This window comes from Austrofundulus limnaeus, unplaced genomic scaffold (assembly GCF_001266775.1).
Source record: "Austrofundulus limnaeus strain Quisiro unplaced genomic scaffold, Austrofundulus_limnaeus-1.0 Scaffold179, whole genome shotgun sequence".
In the NCBI taxonomy this organism is placed as follows: domain Eukaryota; kingdom Metazoa; phylum Chordata; class Actinopteri; order Cyprinodontiformes; family Rivulidae; genus Austrofundulus; species Austrofundulus limnaeus.
This window is the reverse complement of record NW_013952581.1, coordinates 643955-645707: the sequence shown is the minus strand read 5'-3', so window position 1 is coordinate 645707 and position 1753 is coordinate 643955. Positions and strand designations below refer to the sequence as shown.

The 1753-nt window shown below is 44.6% G+C and overlaps 1 protein-coding gene across 1 annotated transcript in view; it reads left to right on the top strand.

Moving 5' to 3' along the window:
- Positions 1–1753, top strand: part of pex7 (peroxisomal biogenesis factor 7) — a 30044-nt gene that overhangs the window by 1987 nt on the left and 26304 nt on the right. Inside the window, exons 3-5 of the mRNA XM_014017939.1 lie at positions 183–240; positions 317–545; positions 627–735. Coding sequence (XP_013873393.1) covers positions 183–240; positions 317–545; positions 627–735 — 396 coding nt within the window. The remainder of the gene's footprint in view (positions 1–182; positions 241–316; positions 546–626; positions 736–1753) is intronic.

Genomic DNA, 1753 nt, shown 5'->3' with positions numbered 1-1753 from the left:
CTGTCACGTTCTCTCGTCCTGGCCACACCTCCGCTCTCTAACACCCCCTTCCCCTACCCACTTTGATGCATTTTTCAAATTTCGCCTTGGGGCGGAGTTATCTTTTCACAGGGGGGTAAGATACACTTGAAGGTTCTGTCCTGTTTCAGGTCCGCTTCATAAAGACTCTTGTGTTGGAACAGGTTCTGGATCGCTGTTGGTTCTGGATCAGACTGAGGCAGGAGTGACGTTGGTGAGGAGGTAAAAGCTTCACAACACAAAGCTCAGAGTCACCTCAGACCCGGTTAAAACCGGACCTGTAATCCGTCCGTCTCAGCTGGGACTGGGGGGACGGGCTGTTCGACGTGGCGTGGAGCGAGGCCAACGAGCACGTCTTGGTGGCAGCGGGCGGCGACGGCAGCCTGCAGCTGTGGGACACGACCAATCAGCTGGCTCCGCTGAGAGTGGCCAAAGAACACCAGCAGGAGGTGTACTCTGTGGACTGGAGCCAGACCAGAGGGGAGAACCTGGTGGTCTCCGGCTCGTGGGACCAAACAGCTAAAGTGGTGCGAGGGCGCAGCTGCAAGTTCGGCTTCTTTTCTCTGTTTCCTCTCGTGAAGAAACGTTTCTGTTTTTCTCCTCTGCAGTGGGACCAGACCCTCAGCCCCTCGCTGACCACGCTCACGGGTCACCAGGGGGTCATCTACAGCACCGTCTGGTCTCCTCACATCCCAGCATGCTTTGCTTCAGCCTCAGGTCAGCAGACAGAAACGCAGAGGAAGATTTGAAGGGATTTTTTTGACCAGCAGGGGGCGCCGGTGGTCCTGAGTTTAACAGAAGAGTTCAGAGAAATAAAATGGTTTTTATTTTTTCATCTCTTCTGACAGAAAGTTTTCTGTCAAATTTTTTAACAAAAAGTGGGCTTGTTTTTATGCCTGTTAGCAAAATATCTCATGAACCACTGGACAAATAGAATAGAATAGAATAGAATAGAATAGAATAGAATAGAATAGAATAGAATAGAATAGAATAGAAAGGAAACAGCCTTAATTGTCCTGCGGAGGGGATTGAAAGTAACGACAGGAAGTTCATTAAGCTTCAGAGTCGACTCACAGCTGATGAGCTACAGCATGAAGCTTCAGAGACCAAAGATTTTTAATCTTTTTATAAGAAAAGTTTTAGCTGTTCTGAAGATCTGAAAAAACTTTTTTAGATGTTTGTTTAACTGTTAGATATAGCTGAAGTTTAGCTGTTTAGCTTTTAGTTTAGCTGTTTAACTGTTTCACTGTTAGTTTAGCTGTTAGTTTAGCTATAATTTTATCTGTTTAGCTGTTAGTTTATCTGTTTGTTTAGCTGTCAGTTGTAGCTGAAGTTTAGCTGTTAGTTTAGCTTTAAGTTTAGCTGTTTGTTTAGCTGTTAGTTTGGTTAGTTTCTGTTGGGTCATCAAGGTGTTCTGGTTCTGCTCAGACAAACCCGGCTAACAGGCACTTCTCGGCTGTTAGCGTCACCGTTCGGCTGTGTGTTTTCGCCTCGGGGAAGAGTCGCAGCACATCTGCTCTGCTGCAGACGTGACAGATTAACATCAGGATTAAATTAGATTAGAATAAAGTGTCGGCTGAAAAAGCACAGACTGTTTTCACCACTATTTATATTTTATAGTATTTGTACATAAAGTGCCTCTCTGTTAGTAAACTAATATAGTACTCTGTTAGTAAACTAATATAGTACTCTGTTAGTAAACTAATATAGTACTCTGTTAGTAAACTAATATAGT